The sequence below is a fragment of the Phoxinus phoxinus genome (genome assembly GCF_949152265.1).
Source record: "Phoxinus phoxinus genome assembly, chromosome: 12".
NCBI lineage: Eukaryota > Metazoa > Chordata > Actinopteri > Cypriniformes > Leuciscidae > Phoxinus > Phoxinus phoxinus.
The window spans coordinates 8,367,249-8,388,226 of NC_136887.1; the positions used below are offsets into that span (position 1 = coordinate 8,367,249).

At 37.6% G+C, this 20,978-nt stretch overlaps 1 protein-coding gene across 4 annotated transcripts in view; it reads left to right on the forward strand.

Moving 5' to 3' along the window:
- Window positions 1–243: 243 nt before the first annotated feature.
- Window positions 244–20,978, forward strand: part of rps6kal (ribosomal protein S6 kinase a, like) — a 40,512-nt gene continuing 19,777 nt past the window's right edge. For all 4 annotated transcript variants that reach the window (XM_079630076.1, XM_079630078.1, XM_079630077.1 and 1 more), the window contains exons 1-9: window positions 244–509; window positions 6,892–6,948; window positions 8,676–8,792; window positions 15,068–15,149; window positions 15,246–15,326; window positions 17,308–17,387; window positions 19,105–19,211; window positions 19,484–19,521; window positions 20,557–20,699. In XM_079630076.1, the coding sequence (XP_079486202.1) occupies window positions 444–509; window positions 6,892–6,948; window positions 8,676–8,792; window positions 15,068–15,149; window positions 15,246–15,326; window positions 17,308–17,387; window positions 19,105–19,211; window positions 19,484–19,521; window positions 20,557–20,699 (771 nt within the window). In that variant the 5' untranslated portion in view covers window positions 244–443. The remainder of the gene's footprint in view (window positions 510–6,891; window positions 6,949–8,675; window positions 8,793–15,067; window positions 15,150–15,245; window positions 15,327–17,307; window positions 17,388–19,104; window positions 19,212–19,483; window positions 19,522–20,556; window positions 20,700–20,978) is intronic.

Below are 20,978 nucleotides of genomic sequence, written 5' to 3' on the forward strand. Positions count from 1 at the left end.
CATTTATATAGAAATGTGTCTTTACTATCTACTTTATAATAGGACAGATGGCTGCTCAAGTCCAGAAGGGATATAGCTTTGATTACTGTTTAATTCTTAATATTTTATAGGAAAATTTAACAGACATAAATTAGTCTTAAGAATACATTTTTAGAGTTGAATCAAACAGATCATCACTCGAGTAATCTAAATTCGTTGAGGAGAAAAATTATGTACTAAGCTCAGTTGCTTGATGGGGAAATCCTCCGCTGGGTTGCGTCACGGTGACGTCAGCGCTGCCGTCTTCAGCTCGCGCGGACAGAGACGGCCATATTTGCGGGAATAAGCGAACGGAGCGGCCCGCGCGGTTTGTGTGCTCCTGCAAATCACTTGATCTTCATGCACATTTAATGGTCACACACGACGCAGAAATGCCTCACGGAATAAGCCTCTAGTCCAACCATATGATATCTTTCGGCCCCGCGCAGGAGTCCTCGCTCAAAATGGAGGTGCAGAGCGTCAGCAGTGAGGTATATCATATATATGACAACATTCATTGACCGGTATTGAAAATCGGTGATTTTAATGACAGCTTTGTGTGTTTTTGGTGATGATGTGAGCGAGCGTGTCCCTGTCGCGCGGGTGCGCGCGCGCAGTGTGGAGACTCGCGTGACGACAGCGTTAGCTCGAGCGGTTAGCATGTCATAATGATGCTACTCGTGATTCCTGCACAGTATCACATCAAATGACGCTCGTATCAATGACATCGTGTTTCTGTAGTGTGTAAAACACGAGCGTGTTAATTTAATGAGTTGATGATGATGATAATGAAGATTAGCCTGCGCTTGTTGATCGGATTCACCTTATGAGTCATGACTAAAGCGCGCGCACGCGCACACACACAGTTTCATCTGTTAGCTACACACTGATTGAGCTGACATGAATCTGTACTCGTATCAAACAAAGGATGTGCGATGTATATCATAGTTATCTTTCTGTTTTTTTGGTCTGTTTTCTGTTCTAATAAACTAACTAAATATCTGTCTTTCTCTCTGTCTGTATTAGCATATTCTTCAGCTGTATGTTGAAGATATTTTTAATAACGTTACGTAAATATTATTTCTCATAAAGGCTTTCTGTTTTGTTTTTTGTTGGTACTGATATTGTGTTTCTGAAACTTGTAATAAGCTAGTAGCTAGTAATGTAGACTCTATGTAAACGTTACACAAATCAAACGTAACTGCACCAGTCCTCGTCTCGCTAAACTAAAGGACGTTTGCTGAAGTGTGTCTTGTACATTTTTTTTTACTTCGTTTCATAATTGATTGTTTATTTTTGCAACACCGACTCTGTTATTTAACTGAATTGAATAAATATTGAACTTACTCAAAATAATTAATGAACTTTATTCATAATAGTTTAGCTTAAAATAGTTATTAAACTGTATTAAATAAACACTGTACTGAATTTTTATGAATAATGAGGACACTATATTGTCTATTTGGAACTGCTTTATGGCAGACTTTGACTTTGCAACATTGATTCTGTTATTTTCTTGTTTATTACCGTGAAGCTGATTTGAAACGTTCTGTATTGTATAAAGTGCTGTATAAATAAATAGAGATTCATGATATATATCGGCCACCTTATCGGACGATATATGTTCATTTATTGTTATCAACCCAATAAGAAAATTGGTAAAGCCGATAAATAATGGATTATTTCCTTCAGCTGAGACGCTTGCAAATTAGTTTTTTATCGCTTGAAATATGATTGCAATCACTTTGAAAAGGAAAATGCAGTTAAGTGCAACATTTTCAGCGCAAATCTGTCAAATAGGCTACATACAATTATAATACAAATATTTTTTTATAATAAAAATAATAAGGCATTGTTTTATTTATTTGGAAGGCAATATATTTTTATTTGATTAAGAAAGTTGGCCATCAAAATTAATTTCAAAATTTGGTTCAACACTGGTTCAAACTAGGCTTCTGTACTGTTTGATCTAGTTGAAGTGCTTGGGACATGGCTTTTAAATGGTGAGACTTTTGTTTTTGTAATCGGGCTCTCAAAAATGATAAAAGTTTAGATTTAGATATCAGTTTCCGGCTTTCAAAATATAGCCTAAAGAATTATCGGTATCGGCCAAAATGTTCATTGTGCATTAATCAATCAGATTAATCAAAAGTGCATCCCTACTTGATGGTCTTGGTCTCTGAGCATGTGGCTTTACGACCAAGATGTTCATAAATGGAGTTGCATTCGTCTGAATCGTCTTCGCAAAGATCTTTTCAATGAGATTAGGGTGATGGCGTTGCAAGTGTCCGTGGTATTACCCGTGCACTTCACTTTAACCAGGCAGTTCTTGTACATCACATGCTCTGTTGATTTTTTATTTTTTTTTGTCCCATCAATGGTATAAAAGCCGAAGTGTGTCCAGACTTTGAACTTTAACGTAGCTGGATCATCTTTTATTTTACTCGCACTGCTGTCCACCATCCTGTTAAAAACCTCTTTTTTTTTAAATTTTTGTATCAAGGAATTTTATTTATGTACCAAGTAGTTTTTCTATTTTTCTCAGGGCTGCCTTGCTTTATTACAGAAGACTGCCAGTTATGTATTGATTGTAGTCAGCTTAAAGGGTATTTGTTTTATAATATTGCATTGACTAAAATGGGGGAAAAAATCTATAAATTTCAAGGTTTACTATTAATTCAGTGAGATTTTTTTTCTTCTTCTTCTAGACCTATTAAACTGTACCACAGTTAAATAAGAAAATGAACACAAAACAGTAAACCACAATCAAATCTATGCATATCAAATCAAAATTTGATTAAAATTTTTTTTTTTTTTACTGAACTCAACTGAAGAATTGTTTTGAATCGAATCGCGAGGTACCAAAAGATTCCCACCACTATTGCTTGCGTGTATTTTTATTACCACAAAAAAAATCCGATTACTCGATAAATTGTTAAAATAATCGAACGATTACTCGATTACCAAAATAATGGTTAGTGACAGCCCTACAATATTTCACCAATGAAAACAGTTTTAAACAAAGATCACAGCAGAACTATTGCACATTCCCAACACAACACTCAGCGGTGTTTTGTTGCTGAAGGATTCAGTGTTTTGAATGAATGTTGAATTATTTCTTAAAGTCAAAATGAAGTATGTGTTCTGAGTTTGTCACACCACAGAGAAATGTGTCAAACACAAAAATGTGCCACCCAGCCAAATTTGAATGATAAAAAAGCCGCCAAGTAAATAAAATAAGCCATCAAAATCTTGACAAAATGAGCAGTATTCTCTGCTCTCCAACGCTGGGGGCGTGTCCGCTGGCTGCGCTGAAACCACGCCCACTTGCGGGACGGGAGGATGAAGGCGGAGGCGGGAGATAGTCGGTTCGGCCACAGCGGATTATCAGTGAGCAGTTGTCTCCGACGAAAGTTTATAAAACTATCCCGTGTAAAATGATCACTACAGAGGTGGGTGTTGATCCTCAGCTCTCCATCAAGGTGGCTCTTCACAGAATTAATCCTCTTCTTGATATGGTCGTTTTTCGGACAAGGATCTGTTTCGTAAGTGATCCCATCCCGGTAATAAGCGAAGGCATAGCTTGCTAGCAAACTGTAGGCTGTAGTAACTAATTGTACTGACAGTAACTGACAGAGTGGCGAACTGATGCGAATGTGCCCTAGTTGTATTATTAGGGGCGGGGCCAGCGTCAGTGGCTCCAGTGCGTCAAGTAGGGGCGGGGCCAGCGTCAGTGGCTCCAGTGCGTCAAGTAGGGGCGGGGCCCTGAACCCTGAACACAGCAACGGTGAAAAACTGTTTGACGGTCTAACTCCACAATTCAGTACTTCACAGTTCACTGAATCAGTTCTTTGTAATATGTTTTTAGCAATACTTTTATAATGTTTAGATTTTTTTTTTTAGAATTGCCTTTACAGGGACTTTAAGGACTGACTCATGAAGTGCCGCCTCGATTGCCGTTTTTTCCAACAACTTCTTTTTTGTAGATTCAAAAATGTATTTAAAACCTTTATCTCATAACATTATTTATTGAATTTGTAATTGTGCAGTGTAAATGGTTTAATTTGATTTGTAACAGACTAGTGTCTTATTTTAATAATTTACTTTATTGATCAAATGGAAGAATTTGTCATGAAAAAGAATGCATATAAGGTTAAAAAAATTGGCCTTTATAAAGGTAAATAACACCCTGGGGTAAATATCAAATACAATCAGATTTAAGTATGTAAAAGATGATAGAACACAGAATAAAGCAATATTGCTTTATAACATTTTCTCTTTTTTAACTTTTTTACTTGAACAAGTGAATGACTGGTTTACTTTTCCAAAGGACAAGGACATGGCAAGGTTTAATGTTGAGTCCTGGTTTAAATTGATTATACTTAACTACAATTACACCTAGAAGGTCCTTCTTTTTGTTTATCGCCCAATAGTGGTAAATTAAACAAGCCAATCAATTGCATTCAAAGATATTCTTTATTATATAATATATCCAGTGAGTGAGGTGCTAGATAAGTTATTCCTTGAATAGGTCTTCTTCATAGAAACTCAGGTCCCACTTTATATTAAGTGGCTTTAAGTACTATGTACTTACGTCGAAAAATAAGTACAATGTACTTATTGTGTTCATGTTGTATTGTAAAACACTTTTGCTGCTATTGCGGTGTGATAGGGGTAAGGGTAGGGACAGGTGTGCTGGTATGGTTAAGTTTAAGGCTGGGTTAAGGTATAAGGGAAGGGTCAACAGTGTAATTACAAATGTAATTACATACATTAATTACAGCTGTAATTACATGCAGGTATTTAAAAAATATAATTACAATGTAAAAACATGCATGTACACAATAAGTCCATTGTATCAAATTAGTAATTTCAATGTAAGTACATAGTACTTAAAGCCACTTAATATAAAGTGGGACCGAAACTCATGTGACCTCCCACAAATAGGGCTGCACAATTAATTGCAGTTAACCCTGAAATCACGCTTAAGTTTGGCTTAGTGTGATTATGAAATAAGGCTGTGATTTATTTTATGCTCAGCTGTCGGACTTATTATTTAATGGCTCTGTGATCATTTGTAAACGCTGATCCATCTGAAAACACTGAGTTAGAGTTTCAGCACGTGTAAAACATCTTTCCAAACATGAGAAGCATTTATGAACCTATTGTCCAACAAAAGACATTTAATAAAGCAATAAGCTGTGTTTTACTCTGCGTCGTGCTTTACAACGCCCCTTAGCTGTGCTAAATCCACTGTAAAACACGACTTCAAGGGGCTTATTGCTTTTATAAAACGGTTACTCCATAAAAATATTCATTTTAATATTTATTTTAGTCATAAAATAAACACCAGAAACACAAAATATGTAAGGGATAATGTATAGCGAGGCGTTTGTTATAGCGAATACAACCCCGACAGGCTGATCAGGACCCCGACGCGAAGCGGAGCCTGAAGGGGTTGAGTTCGCTATAACAACCGCCTCGCTATACATTATCCCGATTATTACATGGGTACCTACCAAATAAATCAATAATTTGACACAAAATATTGATTTACAAAGGAGTTAATTGATTTAAAAACGGTTGTATTGCTTCAGCCAAGAACACCGTGTCCATGGCAACGCTTTGTTTTTCATGGCAACGGTGTGTTTTTCATGGCAACGGCCTGTTATCAAGAAATAACAGACCGCATTCTACATTAGAATTCAACCAAGCCATGTAATAAAACGTTATAACACATTCCTCCGCCAAGCAATGTATTTCCAAAGAGGTTGCCAAGCAACACATGCAGCAACAAAGACTCTCAAATGGCAGTTGCACAGTAATACTAATGTAATGTTTGAGTAATTTACAACGGCCTCGAACGCGGCTCAACCAATCAGAATCAAGGACCGGAACTATCCGTTTTATAATAACACGTTTTTACTCAACTCGCTTCATAATGTCAGTTGAATGTATGAAAACATCGTTCTGATTATGTGGCTTCTTACACAGATAAAGGCCCTTTCACACTGAACACGAAACAACTGATCACTTTCTGCTAATTCACACCTGCACGCTAGGTGGCGCCGACCAGCAGTGCATTTTCCCTCATTTATGTTGTTTCTCGTATATGGCTTTAACATCGTCCGCTGCATTATATTCAGCGATACATTAAAGATCAATAAAGTTTGGTTTGGTACTACTACATCAGAAACAAACTTTCTATAATGCTTGCAAGAATACATCCTAAAATGTAATTAGAGGTACGATTAGCAACGTATGTGATTGATTATTAATGTCTTTGCTCAAAACTCACTGTAAACCATCATCGAGTGCTTTGATTGTGATTTAAAGTGGATTTTGGTTCTATAATAGGCAGACTCTTCTTTGTATGTTTTGCAATGGATTGAATGCTACACTTATCATTTGTCATAAACATCCTTTACTGTTATAATACCATCAGCTGCACACAAAAAAAACCCCACACATACAGAAAAAACATATTGTCATAATCATATCTATATGTCTTTATATTTCATCTGTAGAAAAATGAAGTACGGAGGAACAGAAGGTGTAAAACGTGCTCAGAATAATAACACTCGCACAACACGCGGAAGAAACCGGACAGTGATCACATAATTTAGTGGAAAATTAATGGAAATGATATTCTGTGTAAAGAACATGTGAGAATAAATCTTTTCTCAGATAACAAGCACTCAGCGTCCACTCTCTCCTCTGGAATATCTTCTTCGGTGTGTCTATACTAGTAAAAAAACAAAAAAGATGATAGAAAAAATAAGCAGCCCTAGTTTGTGTGAATGAAAGGTTATGGTTTCATCATGCTGCTGTATTGTGAAAGCCATAATGTGATATTTCTGTTTTTGATTTCAGGTTAACGGGCATCAGATCATGGATGAGCCAATGGAGGAGGAGTCCTACACACACTGTGTGAGTAATTGTGTGAAATGCTGGTGCTTGGCCTGTGAACCTCTCAGAGCGGCTCCGCGCTCCGACGATGTGGGATTTTTAATGACCCTTAGAGAGAGCAGGGTGACCATTTAATTTAAAACAGTACATAACACATGCAGGGCTCGACGATGAGGAGTGCCTGATGGCCTGAGACTAAGATGGGATCATCATCATCATCACTGGCTTGTTTGGCGTCGGCATCACAGAAGTTTATAATTTTCACTTGTTTTAAAGTCTTGCAAATTAAAACATTCAAGTAATTTTAAGCCATTTTATGCGCAAGATGTACAGTATATATGAATGAATGAATATGTGGCCAGTTTTTTCAGGGCAAGTACAAATCTGAATCACTGAAAAATCCTTGCCGTGAGCCCTCCAAGCCCAACATTGCTGCAGTGAAATTAATTAATCAATTTTTAGAGGTGTGTTGATATGGCTATCTCAGATTTTGGTTTAATATACGATATGAGGTTCACGTTTTGACATATCAACACTTACACTATACAGTATGACAGGAAATTGTTTATTTTTTTTTAGAAAGCTTCAGCAAATTGCAAATTATAGCCTAGTTTCTTATGAGAACAAATGTCTTTAATACACGATACAGTGATTCAGTCCTCATCCTCATGTACCAAATAGGGCTGTCACTTTACGTTCGAAAATCGATTGCACAATCGATCGGACCAACCAACCCAAGATTCGAAAATGAAAATAGGGAATCGATTTTAAAGGCCTTTTTTTTATTTTTTATTGTATTTAATATATCATGATGACTCACGAGTTGCATATTTGCGCTAAATCCGCGCAGATTTGTCTACACGAACTTCCCCAGCAAAGTGAGTAAACATAGAAACACGCCAAATTTGGCTCGTGATTTGACAGCGTTACCCACCAAAGTTCATTTGTACCCGCATTACCCGCATTTGGCGGATTGGCGGGTGTTAATTTAAATCCCTGAATGTTGCACTCCTGTTTGTCATTGTGCACGAAACTTCACGCCAATAAATCATCAGAAATTTTGCTGACTTGTGCGCATCTCAAGCGCCCTCTTTACGCTCGTCCTAATGCCTGTTAGTTGTCCGTGGATTTGCCTATATTTGGTTGGAAAATGGAAACGTCTTTAGACATGGAAAATCGATTTTACAATCGATTCAATGAACACTTATGTCTCAAAAATCGAACAGGATTTTTTCACAAAAGTGACAGCCCTAGTACCAAATCAGGTGCTGTGTTTTTGTGAATTCATGTTTTAATTTCATTATTTGTGGAAAAAAAACTAAACAACTGAAACATATATATTACAAAGTTGATTTCTTTTTTTCAAAGTGATTAATTTGAAATCATTTCAATTGTTATGGAATAGTTATGTTCAGTTATTGCCGCAATGGTGCATGTGTTATTTGTTATCTTTAAGTTGATTTGTGAGATATCATATATATATATATACAGTGGTCAGAAAAAATATTTGGACCTTAAAGCATAATAACATATATTTGCAATCTTTAACAAAATATCAAAACTCTGTATATTGTACATTTATATCTGGCTTTTGCTCTTGAAAATATCCATGTTTACCAAAGAAAATTCATACTGGTCAATATCACGAGCATCATGCACTTGAAGAGAATAATATAGATTGGTTTTGCGTTGTGTGTTTTGATTTGTCACGTGACCGGATGTGTGTGTGTGTGTGTTTGTGTGTGCAGGATGAGGGGGCCTATAAAGAGATTCCCATCACTCATCATGTGAAGGAGGGCTGCGAGAAGGCCGAGCCCAGCCAGTTTGAGCTGCTCAAGGTTTTGGGACAAGGCTCCTTCGGAAAGGTCTCTTATTCTTTTACGTCATGTGTTTATGCTAGGGCTGCAGCGGTACGCTAAACTCATGGTTTGGGAGAATTTTGGTAGAACAATGAGAACCAAGAATCTGTATTAAAATGATTTATTTTGTAAACGCAATGGCTGAATTGTGAAGTGCTCATTTGCACACGACTTCACTGTGTATCCCAGCAAGCAATTTTGCGCTTAAAGGAGTCATGACCTGTAATTTTCACTTTTCCACGAGAATCAATGTATGTTATGATTGCCTAACGATTATACACTGGCCGGGAAGCTGATATTTAAAAGTGAAGCGTCTGTTTACTAGGGGTGTAAATATCAATCGATTCGTATCGATACATCGATTATACAGCCGGCGATTCGATGCATCGTTGCGTCCGCAAGAATATCGATTAATGTGCTTATTTTGCCGCCTGTCATTTTTCAGCATCCACTCCGACATATGCGTGCAACCTACTCCTAAGCTGCGGATGGCGATATCCTCATTATTGTCTTCTACGTCACACTGCTTCACGCGCCGCGCGCATTACGTTTATGTTCACAGTTCACACACTGTTGAGTCTGACTTTCAAGAGCGATGGAACCGTCAGAGCGAGCTGGCAATGAAAGTGAAACGTTACACACTCCAGTCGGCGTCAAGTCATGGGTGTGGAAGTATTTTGGCTTCAGGAAAATAGATGGAGCACTGGTAAGAGATGTTGCCGTTTGTAAAAAGAAAGACTGTCAGTGGGACATTCTAAAACGCTTAACGTGAAAAACGCTTAACGTGGCTTACTGTACGAAGACAGTGATATTAAAGGACCAAACTCAGTACACATCATATTAATAAACCATATTATGTATAAAAAAATCAGATGAGCCCAGAATATCAACGCGACGCGTTTAATCACGCGTTAAGCATGTTCTTACCATAGAAAACCACTATAAGAAAACGCTTAACGTGGCTTACTGTACGAAGACAGTGATATTAAAGGACCAAACTCAGTACACATCATATTAATAAACCATATTATGTATAAAAAATCAGATGAGCCCAGAATATCAACGCGACGCGTTTAATCACGCGTTAAGCATGTTCTTACCATAGAAAACCACTATAAGAAAACGCTTAACGCGTCGCGTTGATATTCTGGGCTCATCTGATTTTTTATACATAATATGGTTTATTAATATGATGTGTACTGAGTTTGGTCGTTTTAGAATGTCCCCTGTCAGTGTGAGATAAGATACTGCAGCAACACGTCGAATCTCTGTTCTATTTTCTGTTCATTTGCAGTGCATTGAGCACAAATGCTATAGTGTAACATACACATTATTATGTGAATAGATAGAATACTGTTTCTGTATTCTCAATAAAAGGCTAATTAAATGATTTATTTTTGTTGGTTTATTTTGAAACTTAATAGATATCATCATGTAAAAATATCGAGCATTGAATCGTATCGAATCGAATCGAATCGTATCGCGGGGAATTCTGAAGTATCGAAAATAATCGAATCGTTGGCTTAAGAAATCGGTATCGTATCGAATCGTCATGAAGGCCCCGATTTACACCCCTACTGTTTACCCCAGGGTTCGTAAACCAGCCCACGTGCACGCGCACTCAAACACGAGATTTTAATTTCTGCCCCGTCTTGACATACCATATATGGACACCGCAGACCTATGCTGCAGGAAGCCCGCCCTGCCCCTCTCCCCCTCATATTCAGTCGCGAAAGATGCAGAAACGTATTGCACACGTGAGTTGCTCTGTTGTTGACTGCCAGAATCAACATGTAACTTAAATGTGTTTTCTCTCCCAAGAACGGACCAAGCTGTCAGGGACCAGTGGATTAAATTCATTTTTAATGACGCGGTTCCTACAACCCTTCCCACTGGCTTAACGTTAGGTGTCTGTGCTAATCATTTTACGCCGGAATCGTTCACAAATTTGAATGTCTAAAAAACCACAACGTGAAACAAGGCAAAAACACCACATGATAGCAAACGTTGATCTCGATAACCACTGTAAGCTGATAAAAAAGTAGACTACATCTCCGTTAATGTAATCTACATTAAATAAAAGGTATAATGTATGTCTCAGTCAAAATTATTGTCTTTACCATTCAGAGACATCTTGATGTAGACGTCCTTCCATCGACTCTACATCTTCCCTTTCCAGCTCAGGTTCAGAGTCTGGCTCGTGCATACGGTTGAATTCATTCACAACTTGCGCCGTGATGTCATTTTGGAATGATATGCTGAAGTTACTGGCGGTGTCAACCCCTCTCCTTCCTGCCACCAATCAACGCGCCCCTCATTTGCATTATTAAAATGACCGTCCACGACAGCCAAAATATCGCATCAGATCTTGCGAGACAATAATGCCTTCAGAAATAAGGGTCAGAGGAGCTCTGTGTTTATTTTTTTCCACTTTTCTTTTTTAGAAGGGCCTGAAAGACTATAATAGAGCGTGGGTATCCAAGGTAATACTAGGTTATGACTCCTTTAAAAGACGTCTAATAGCCGTCCAATCACAGCCCTGACGTCTAGGCTCTAAAACAAGGCAAAATCTGGGCTGTCAGTGAACATTTAATAGTTGTCTAAACCATAGCCCAAGAATAGAGTCAATATTAGATAGAGAAATGAAACCAAACGGCTTGTAATCACTGTTTACTTTGCTTACATGATGGAATATCATTCATCTTGCGAGTTATTTTTGGCAAAAACAACATAATCAAATTCAAGGTTATTTTGGCCAGAAGTGTGTTCCTCACAGCCGAACTACTTCGGGTCTATAGTTAACCTAGACGGTGAAATGACGGCTATTGCTTGCTGGGATGTGATCCCTCTGACTTATGCTGGGTACACACCAAAATATTTTTTTGCCACAAACATGAGGACAAAAAATCCTAGATTTAACCGTTTTGCTCCTATAGTGTGTGGTGTGCCATGATGTGAAGACAACACACACTAACAGATTTTCAACCAGAATCCTGTGAACACGGGATCAATCACACATGCTTACCTGATTATAGTTGGGATGAGGTTTCTTTAATTCTTAATAAATCCAGATTTAACCAGAACGATCTGTTGTGAACTCTTCCCCATGTCTTCTGGACCATCAAAGCATAGAAGCAAACGCTGTCAAAGGGGTCAAAAAATTACTTTACATACGCCTTTATGTACAGGAAAGCCCATGAATAATGCCTCATAATATCTCAGATACGGTTATTCTTTATAATTAATTATTCATAATGTTTGGCACATTAGAAATAATTAAAGGGTCTGCACTTCGTTTTTCAGAAGAAACTTTTTATTTTCCTCATATTACTTTGCAGTGTGTGGAAAGTAAAACCGGTCTATTTTACAATGCTGTCTAAATGCAAAATGGTAAAAAAATGTATCTAATTAATCAAAACTGTATTAATTCAAAAGATAGTAGCTGATTGACTAATTTAAAAATAAAGTAGTAGGGAAGGAGAAGTTTTACAGACCTGGTGTAATCAGTGGAATAATTAATTGCTGCATCAGGTGGCGATCAAATGAATGTGAAATGAATCATGAATTCATCTGGATGAGTTGGTTTCCGTTATTAATATGCAAGTAAACAAAACAAACTGAGACAGTGAGCTAAACATGCTGAGAGAAGGAAATGGGAATATTACATTCACATTCTTTCTCCAACAGAGAAGTTTATGATGCATTGCATTCAGGCTTTACAATTGTTAAGAAAATAGCTAATTCGGAGCACATTATTTTTCTTTCTCTCCTTCCCCTTCTATTACTGGTTCAATTAAAAGTGATTTTTTTTAGAAATGTCCCCCCCCCCCCCCCCCCCATGTCGTTCCAAACCTATAAGTTCATCTCCAGAACACAAATGAAGATCTTTTCTTCAGATTCCTGTCCCTCCATTGACAGCTACGCAACTACCACTTTGACGCTTCAAAAAGTTCATAAAGAGATCGTAAATCTAATCCATATGAATCAAGCAGTTTAGTCCAAATTTTCTAAAGAGACTCGATCACTTTATATGATGAACAGTTTTAATTCCAGCTTTTATTAACATATAAACATTCAACGCACACATCAGTGGTTAACGGAAGCTCAAGTATGTTTGCCTGTAGCCTGACTACGTCAGACTTCCTACTTCCGCTAATTTCATTTCGCTCCTGTATTCAGTCTGAGATAGCGGCCTATCTTTCAGTTTTCCACCGGCCTTCGGACGGCCGGGCCAATCAACGAAACAGAGGGTGGGCTGAGAGCCGTGACGTAGACGCTAAGCGCCGAGTTTTACATTGTAGGTTAGAGAAATCGAAAACCGAAACGAGACACGGGATGCAATTCGCTCTGTTATCTGCTAAATGACTAAATGATTATGGAGAACCAGTGCCGCCGCTCCCACCACGCGCTGTGCGTAGGGAACCAAGAGCTGAGGAGGCACCAAAAAAATAGCGTTCCGGGAGTCTCCCGCATATTGATAGCGGCTCACTGACGCCCGCAAATTAGTTAAAATCTCCGGAATCTAGAGCGAGCGCGCCTGCGAGACACTGACTGTGCTCCAAACCGCGTAGCGCGTGCACGGCAGAGAGGGAGAGAGAGCAAGAGAGGCGTGTCTGCCTCATGAAGCTTCTCGGGGTAGAGGGCATCATAAAGGAATTATGCTTAGGGCACCGAAATGGCTAGCAGCGGCACTGGCTGTGTTTGTGTTGGCTACAAATATTTTCTTGTTTCACTCTGTCAAAAATAAATTTAGAGGCTGTGATTGTACCGTGGATGCGTAGATTAACGACGCATAATCTGCAAAAGTCGTTTACAGCCATGTTCACTCCGGTATTTCGCTCGCATCATCATGTGTTTACAGTGTAAGTTCGATCATAGATTTGAGTTCGATGCATGATGTCTGTGGTTCGATGCGGCTGTACAGGCGCATAACATACGTCCTAACTAAACTTATCTGATTGGCTTACGGGTAACCAATGATTTTAAACTTCAGACAATCGCCCCCTAGCGAGAGAGAAAACACTTCTCTATTATGCCATTCCAGACTCTGTCTACGAAGCAAAGTGAAGTAGCAGAGTCTGGTATTACCAGGCTAGTTTGCCTGATGTACGAGAACCAATGAGGTTCATTCTCGTGTTACGCATCACGTTTGAGCTTCACAAGAACCAATGAGGTTTGCTCTCGCATGTTAAGCAGGTTCGGTTGAGCTTCTGTTTGTTCGCTGATCAATGTTTATATGTGAATAAAAGCCTAAATTAAATCTGTTCATCATATAAAGTGATCGAGTATCTTCAGAAAATTTGGACTAAAACGCTTGATTCATATGGATTAGTTTCGCGATCTCTTTATGAACTTTTTGATGCGTCAAAGTGGTAGTTGCGTAGCTGTCAATGGAGGGACAGAAATCTCTCAGACTTCATCAAAAAAAAATTTATTCGTGTTCTGGAGATGATCGAACGTCTTATAGGTTTGGAACGACATGACCCCCTCAGGGAGTGATTAATGACAACATTTGTATTTTTGGGTAAACTAACCGTTTAAGTATAAAAAGTACAAGTCAGTTGCATAAAAAAACACCACAACCGATAAGAGCAATGACTAGTGTAGTGGTGGGGTGTTAAGGCCATTGCACACTGAGTCCGAAATTCGCATCCAAAATTTTAGCACGTTAAATAATAAATACGACCTCACGTTATGTCAATCACGCTTGCACACTGCCTCTGAAACTTTCGTCCGTCATAAAAAAAATCGAAACGGGTTCGATTTTTCTGCGTTTTTCGCATCCGTAACAAGCAGTTTGAATGGTGTTTGACAATTCAGAGCCACCGAATCACGAATACGAAAAAACGCATACGAAAATTTCGGACTCAGTGTGCAATGGCCTTTAGACTTCAAGGGATAGCTCACCTAAAAAGGATGATCCGAACCTTTTCTTCAATGGAACGCTAGCAAAAGATGTCTCACTGCGTTGCTGTCCAATGTTGTTTTGGACCCCATTGACTTTTGTCCATTGAATCAATAGATTAATTTTATATATATCCAATATAATAAATATCATCCAGTTTTTATTTCTATTTCTATTTCTGTTTTAGTGTGAAATGAGAACATTTCTTGACGGGTTTAATAAGTGTCACCCATTTCTCCTGATGACTGACTTGAATTCTCCATGTTGTGAACAATGAAGTTCTGTTGTCCTGTATGCTGTTATTAGGGAAGTTGTATATGTACTTTCTTGTGTGTGTGTAAACTGGAAGGTGATCTGTGATCTGTCCTGACCTCAGGTGTTTTTGGTGCGGAAGTTAATTGGTCCGGATGCCGGTCAGCTTTATGCAATGAAGGTGCTCAAAAAGGCATCTTTAAAAGGTCAGTGTTTGTCTTCATTAGTGTGAGCAACACATTTCTGTGGTGGTGTACTCATGTTTAGTCATCATTTGTGTGTGTGTGCATGTTGTGTTGCAGTGAGAGACAGAGTTCGCACTAAGATGGAGAGAGATATTTTGGTGGAGGTCAATCATCCTTTCATTGTGAAGTTGCACTATGGTAAGATTTGTCTTTCTGAGTAACAGTTATTGGGTTGTTTGCTCAACTTCCAACACGTTTGACAAGATGTAGTTTTGTTTCATTTAGTGTAAGGGAGCAATTCTATTGTTGCAGACAATTTGCTATGAAAACATGAAATATACATGTTGGTATAGTCTTATTTTGTGTGGTTTAGGAGCCCAAAATCAGGACAAACATTTCTAAAGTATAGCTAAACCAAAAAGGCAGTAGCCCAAACTTTATTTTTGAAAGACCAAAACTTTGCTGAGGTACAGCCTCACTTTCAGCCTTACTTTGGTTTGCTCAGCCCTGTCCAATGATCATTTGAGCCAATTTCGGTGGGAGTAGTGGGGGAAAAAAATCCCCCAAAAATACTACACATTACAGATTGTATGCTTGGCATAGAAAGTTTCAATTTATTTTAGGGATGCACCGATACCAGTATCGGGTATCGGGCCGATACTGAGCTCATGTACTCGTACTCGTAAAAATGTTCCGATACCAACATCCGATACCAGGCAGCGTGTGTACAGTGTTTGTCTCCAGACAAAGAAACACTGACAACAGAAATGATAATGGGGATAAAAAGGAAGGCTGTTTATGAAGTAAATATATCTTATTATTGAAATATTAAACAGAATATTTTAACGCCTATATAGCTAGAGAGAGAGAGAGAGAGAGAGAGAGAGAGACTTCTGTTGAATGCTCTTGATTGCTGATCGTTCACTCAGCACGTGTTATTTGGATTAAAACTAAATCGTATATTTAAGTAAAACATGAACTGTTACCTTATTTATGTTTAACGAGTGGTTGCCTGCATTATTACAGGACATTTGCAGGTCAAGAAGTTACATGAACTTCAAACATCCAAAGCGCGCGCCCCGAAAACCAGCGTCTCAGCGCGCGAATACTGAACTGAAGTCTTTCACGTCTTGCGCTTGTACGGATGAATTCACACAAAACTATGTAAAAACGCCCGTCTTGGCGTAGACGGTATATTCAAATGGGGTCCGTGCGTTCGGTCTTAAAGGGGCAGCAGTTTAATTAATCTGCGGCTGTGTTTTAATGTTAATCAAACAAAGGACAAATAAATTACTCCCTGCTCTTGACTAAATAGGCTACCTTTTATTAACTTTACAAAAATATCCATCTATATTTAATTTATACAGTAATGAATATGCAGTGCATTAAATATATATTTGATGAACAAATTAAGTTTAAATTTAATAAACAACTAATATGATTGATATTCTTTTGGTTTCTCTACCAATACATTTAAAAATGACAAATGCATGAATTAAACATTTATTGAAAATTAAAAATACAGGTATCGGTTACGGTATCGGTATCGGCGAGTACCAAAAATGAAAGTATCAGTATCGGACTCGGTCTGGAAAAAGTGGTATCGGTGCATCCCTAATTTATTTGTATGAATATTGTTTTATAAACCTATAAACGTTATGGGCGTGACACATCACTGAAGCCCAGTGACTTTGTAAATCACATTGTACAGGTGAAACCCGCAAATTCAAAACTAGAATATTGTGAAAAGGTTTTCATAAGCTGTAAGCCATAATCATCTAAATTATAACAAATAAAAGGCTTGAAATATCTCACTTTGCATGTAATGAGTGTATATAATATATTAGTTTTATCTTTTAAGTTGAATTACTGAAATAAATGAACTTTTGCACGATATTACAATTTTTCGAGTTTCACCTGTACGTATATTCCTCAGACATTGTCTTGTCTATCTGTAAAATGCTAATTGATAACATGAAGTGTCCTCTTTATGTCTTGCAGATAATCTAGTTAAGTAGATAATCTACTTAAATCCATTAAATAACACTTCAATACGGATAATATAGCCTTAAAATAAGTTTTTTGATCCTTTGCTTTATTTTCCATGGACGTCCCCAGGATTGACTTCTAGATGTGATTGTCTGATTTATTTATATTTCTCTCCCCCACTTTCTCACAGCCTTTCAGACAGAAGGGAAACTCTATTTAATTTTGGATTTTCTCAGGGGTGGGGATGTATTTACTCGTTTATCCAAAGAGGTAAGCATCGTGTGATCTACTCTAACAGTTTCTGTGTCTGATTTATGATGTTGATGTTAGCAGACTAACAGCTCCTCTTATAACTATATTGTATTGCTATTTTTCCCCCCAACAATTGATTGTTTGTAATTATGTCCAAATGTCTTATAAAGTATAATGTCCTCTGCCAAATTTTCACTTGTGTTCATTTGCAGGTTTTAAAAGCTTTAGATTATAAACTTGAGGCCTATTCTCACCCTGAGCAATGCAACCAGAAAATGCACCAATATTATATACAAATAACCAACATAAAATTTTCTTGCATTCATTTTTCAATACATGATTGAATGGTGGACTCATTTGACTATATTTGACAAAGTATTGTTAAACCATACTCTACCACAAAAAACTGATTTGCTTTTGCAGTCGGTGTGTTGGGGTGCATAGATGAGAACTTGTCGCAGTGAAAATTGTGTTCATTGTTAACAGGCCTTTAGTCTGTATGCATTGCCAGCCCTTTGTGTGTTTCAAGAACTTTTTCTATTTATGTGTTTGTCTATTTATTTATTGTACTATTTCTGTACTTTCTTAACAATGTTTATTCATGTGCTCAATCACCAGAAAAATAAGACCACATGTTGAATGTGGCGGCAGCTGCAGAGTTTACTGATAAAACTCATTTCATCAAACCACTCCCTTATTTTAGGGCCGGGTTCCTCAAACTCGGTCCTGGAGGGCCACTGTCCTGCACAGTTTAGCTCCAACCCTGATCAAACACACCTAGCTGTGAGTTTCTAGTGATCCTGAAGACATTGATTAGCTTGTTCAGGTGTGTTTGATCAGGGTTGGAGCTAAACTGTGCAGGACAGTGGCCCTCCAGGACCGAGTTTGAGGAACCCTGTTTTAAGGAATGAGGCATATTTTAATACAGTTTCTGTGTGGCAATTAATCTCTACACAGATTTACTAGGTTTATATGCAACCAAATAATACATTACGGCTCAATTTGATTGAAAAGCCTTTTTGTAAGCATCACAATCTCATTGAGCTCAGTCCGAATCAAATTTTGATGGAATTGATAATAATCCCATTAATAATCTGATCTAATAAAGAAAAAAATCTTCTCAATCGGATTCAAAAGTAGCTTGCTTGGATAGTTTACTTCTGAACGTGTGTATGTATTTACGTCTTACGAACTGGTCAGTAAGGAGACTGAATGTTTACTAAAATTTACTAAAAACTTCTGGCATACATGTTGGGTTTCTTTTTAGATGTCATCAAGGCAAAATATTACTCTAGCTCTAGTGACATGACATCTGAATGCAGTGACTGGGCTCAATGCATGAAGTTTTGCTCAGAATATGTAATGCACGTGTAAACGAATATGTGAATCGGAGTGCAACATTTAGGGTTATTATAAAATCAGTGAATGTAAACTTTCATTGCAATTGTTTCAAATGCGTTTTTCAGCTGTATTTGCCAGTAAATCTGCTGTTTAAATAGAAAAGCAATGTGTTAATTATTTAAAATCCGCAAGTTACACAGAAAAAAAAAAATCAGATTGTGTAGCATCCATTAATTGTTAACCCGACATTAATATTCATTTCAAACAAATATGCTTGGCGTATATCCATTCTTTTTCTTTGTTGTTCTGATAATGTGTATTATATTGTTGTTGTATGTGTGTGTATGTGTGTGTGGTCTTTGATGAGAGAGTAAATTTGTCCAGTTCTTACTAGGTTATGTTTACAGAGGAGGATGTGAAATTCTACCTTGCAGAGCTGGCCCTTGCATTGGATCATCTACACAACCTAGGCATTGTTTACAGAGACCTGAAGCCTGAAAAGTAAAGTATCCCCCTTCACCTCTCTGCATTTCTCTCGCTCCCTCTCTCTCTCTCTCTGTGTGTGTAGAGTAGAAACCATACACTCTTTCTGGCATTTCACCTGCCCTCGCTTTTTGATCTTTTATTAAGTGAGGATGGATATATCTGATAGAACCAATGTGCAAGATTATAATCGAGAGGTTTTGAATTCTTCGTCTGATTTTGTTTGTTGACTCTTGTTTAGTTCATGTATTTTTGTATCTGTATTGGAGAAATGTGGTCTTAATTTTCAGCATTTTGCTTGATGAAGCTGGACATATCAAGTTAACAGGTACGTACCATTGTACCCTTATTACATCACTTCCCTGCCTTTTGAAGTTGTGCATGTAGATAGAGGCAAATTTGTTACATATTACATGTACTGTTAGCATTTTACCCTGAATTAAGACTGATTTGAGTCGTGTATGGTGTGTTTGGGTCGTGGTCAGATGGGGATCTTTGTCGAACTCTGCCGCTGGAGCGCAACCATTAGGGCTGGGTATCGGTTCAGATGCCCTGATTCAATTCTCCTATCAATTCAATTCGATTTCTTTTTTCAATTTTCGATTCAATTTTCACTGGCCCCACCACAAAAAAAAGTAATAAATGAATACAATTTTGACCCTTGTATTGTAATAAATAAGGTTATGAAACCCAACATTTTAGATACCAGTGAAATTTAACAATTCTCAATTCCAATTTCACAGCTAAAACTACTAATATAAATTTCAAAGATTATCCAAAACAAGTAAACAGTCATTCATTGAATAAAAATAACAAATAAATATAAGAAATAAAACATACCATAAATAAATGCAAAGAAACAAACGAAATAAGTGCTTTTAAGGTTTTTCCGGTTGGTCTAACAGTAGTTCTCGGGTACAGAAATTGAATAAAGTATTCAAATGTAAAATAGCATTACATATAATCTTCACTGTACAAATTAAATAAAGGTTAATCCTTATTAAAGTTTCAAAAACTTTATTTAGTGAGGAGCAGGTCTACTGTTTACTTAAGCCATAACCGACTATAGTTACTTGGATAATCACAAAGGTGAGCATTTTGAGATAAATTGGTGTTAATTTGGCCAATTAAGCGCATTTTTCCCTAATTTGATTATTTTGAGTATCATATTGATATTGAATCGATCATATTTTAAAAAACAATTACAAAAAAATCGATTTTGCCCAGCCATCCTGCAGACTTAGCACTAATTTTCAAGTAAACTCTGCAGGACGGTGTCTCTCCGAGAGCAGAGTTCGACACCCCTGCTTTAGCTTTGCGACCTGATGCAAATATGACTAATGTGCTGATGTGCCTCTTGCAGACTTTGGGCTCAGTAAAGAATCCGTAGATCAGGACAGAAAAGCGTACTCTTTCTGTGGCACTGTGGAATATATGGCCCCTGAGGTGGTCAACAGGAGAGGTCACACACAGAGTGCTGACTGGTGGTCTCTCGGCGTCTTAATGGTAGGTGGTCATCACAGTTACACCTTAATGACTCTCCCCTAATGAGCATGTTTGGAAAATGTCAAGTTATATATATTAGGGATGAAACGGTTACCGGTTTGACAATAAACCAGGATAAAATTCCTTTACTCTTTTCAGTAACATTTTCAGCACATTTTAACAATACTGTGATAATATTGGTACTTATGATCCCTTTGGTCACTATAATCGTGAATTGGCATATTCATACCGTTTCACCTCTACCATATATTCACTACTGTTCTCTGAAGCAAAGGAACA